At 32.7% G+C, this 2,777-nt stretch overlaps 1 protein-coding gene across 3 annotated transcripts in view; it reads right to left on the minus strand.

The window, feature by feature from the left end:
* LOC106457737 (cyclic nucleotide-gated channel rod photoreceptor subunit alpha-like) overlaps positions 1–2,777 on the minus strand; it is a 63,865-nt gene that overhangs the window by 22,241 nt on the left and 38,847 nt on the right. For all 3 annotated transcript variants that reach the window (XM_022383752.1, XM_022383751.1, XM_022383753.1), the window contains exon 17: positions 854–891. In XM_022383752.1, the coding sequence (XP_022239460.1) occupies positions 854–891 (38 nt within the window). The remainder of the gene's footprint in view (positions 1–853; positions 892–2,777) is intronic.

Genomic DNA, 2,777 nt, shown 5'->3' on the forward strand with positions numbered 1-2,777 from the left:
CCCTTTATATGTATATATATATATAGATATATACATCTATGTCTGTGTGTGTGTGTTAAAATAGTTCATCTATCTTGTTTGGATTCACTGCTCTGAGATGGGCCGACTTTGAGCAATGCCATTCTTCTTCTTCTTCTTCGGCAATTAAATTAGGCTGGGTCGAAGTAAAAGAAGACCAAGGCCTGAATTTAACTTATCGCTGCGAATCGCTTAATGAGGCCTAACCTATATTTACTAGAGGTTGGAGTTGTATTTCCCGAAACTGTTATAACTCACAGTAGTGGGTTAATAAAAAAAATCTGCCTTCTATTACGTTACCAGAAATTATTGGAGGATACACTGACAAACTCTCTTAGTTTTATTTGTGTATTTGTTGTTCAAATTTTCTTTCTTTTATCATAAACATCAAGAAATATACAAACAATGTTTATTGCATTTTTTAAAACTTTATGCAATGATTGTTACGTCAATACAACAGTAAGTAAAAATAAAAATGTTATATCGCTCTTGAACAGTTAGAACTAAAGTAGTCTAACTTATTGAGTAATAATTCATAGTTTTATATGCAATGTATAGAACTGTCTGTAGTTTAGTTATTAAGGAGGCCTATTTTTGTGTAATACTACAGAGTAACGGTACAATATAGGAATCGCATAAAAGTTTTACCACAGTAGCCTTACATTTAAAGAAGACTAGTCCTAAAGCGATAATCTTTGACATTATAAGGCATATTTAATTCTAATAAAATTTCCACTACAATCATATAATAATGAACTATAATAACTGATTCTTAAATGAAATACCATTCTAATGAACAGACATTAATCCCTCCTAGGCCTAATTTTGATCTTACCTCCACCTTACCATGGTTGATAATGTACATTTCTCTTCCTATGAAAGCAGCATGAATAAGAAATAATATGAAAAAAGTCACTGAATATTTCTGGTTCGTACAAAACATAATCACTATCCAATAAACATACAGGTAAACAAAAACTACAGAAAACATCATCATCATCTAAACACAAAATCTTAAAAACAAATAAAGAAACAAACAAAACAAGTATTTATTAGTTTCAAAGATGAAATAGAAGCTTTATAATTCACGAAGAAATTACACGATAGTTCAAAAATCTGAATAACGGCTGAGTGAGAAGACTGTTGGTGCAGACTGTTGATGAACAAAATAAGATGACGTCATTGTTTACTTTACATAATTTTTCGAAGTTTTAGACATTTAATGTTCATTCAACAATGAAATCTTTATAATGAATATAAGTATATTATATAAAACAAGCTTTTGTTACTTTCAAATTTAATGGATAATACAACCTCCGAAAGCTCAGAAGAATAACCATAGATTAAACGTATAAGTAACGAACTGGTAGAGGGCCAGTGACGCATCATCATGATGAGATTATATTAAAAATGCAAAAATATAAGTTTTTTTTTTTACTTTTTAGCTTTGTTTACCAAACCACTTTCTGGAAAAATAAGTAACAAGAATAAAATCGCAAAAATCAGCACAATAGAGCTTTTAATTATTTAATTTTTCATCGTGTGGAAGAATAGCAATTTCTCGGCTAATGAATGAATATTCTTTTAAAGTAGCCTGAAAAAGACTGGAAATAAGTCCATCCACAGCAGAACTTTGAACTAATTGTAGAGAAAATGAGATCATTATGGCATAAGAAAACTTAATCAGTATTGCTGCGACGTATGGTTGCTAAAATGAATCTCGATTATAGAATAATAATAAGTGATTTCCGAGATTAAAGAAAGCGCTACTATACTATGAAAAGTATGTTATAAAGGGACAATATACGTATATTAATACAGTGGTAGTAGTGCTAGGTGTCTAGCAAGTGCAAGCCATGGAACTATGGCGACATGTTTAGCACCTATATATTTGATTCCCAGCAAATTCCCATCCGGCAGGGCAATACCGCAAAGGATTGGTTTATGGTTAGAGAAAAAAAAATGGAATAAAATAAACACATTCGGGAAAGAAATATTACTACTTTAAGATTATTAACTGATGTAGAGTCAAAGGAAACAAACATTTCGAATAAGGGAGCCTCCAGTGGTCTCTAGAGAGCAATTAGGGGATCAACATGTTTCAAAACACACCCCAACCCAATCCGGAACCACCCCTTCTTCCACAAAGTGAAGGCTATTGTTATAAAAGAGAATCGTCTGACCCAAAAATAAATTACGAAGAGCCGAGTATGTCTCTGGACACAATTAACAAGATGATAAACAAGAATCGAAAACGTAAAATCTCACAAACTTCCAGCCACATTTCGTAATCAGCTGTCGTTTTTTTTTATAAAAATAGTATAAAAACCTAAAATCATAGCAATATTGTATAACACACCTATCAGCACACTACCCAATACAACTACGTGTTGATCACCGTCATAATTCCAAGTGCAACACAGGTCACTGTTCTTATAAATAATAACTTGCGATCAGAGTAAGTGCAACTAGCCTCAGTATATCTATAAGGTCCTACGAAGACATTCATCAGAGTAAGTGCGACTAGCCTCAGTATATCTATGAGGTCCTACGAAGACATGTATCAAAGTAAGTGCGACTAGCCTTAGTATATCTATAAGATCCTACGAAGACATTTATCAGAGTAAGTGCGACTAGCCTCAGTATATCTATAAGGTCCTACGAAGACATTTATCAGAGTAAGTGCGACTAGCCTCAGTATATCTATAAGGTCCTACGAAGACATTATCAGAGTAAGTGCGACTAGCCTCAGTATATCT

The sequence above is a fragment of the Limulus polyphemus genome, unplaced genomic scaffold (assembly GCF_000517525.1).
Source record: "Limulus polyphemus unplaced genomic scaffold, Limulus_polyphemus-2.1.2 Scaffold367, whole genome shotgun sequence".
NCBI lineage: Eukaryota > Metazoa > Arthropoda > Merostomata > Xiphosura > Limulidae > Limulus > Limulus polyphemus.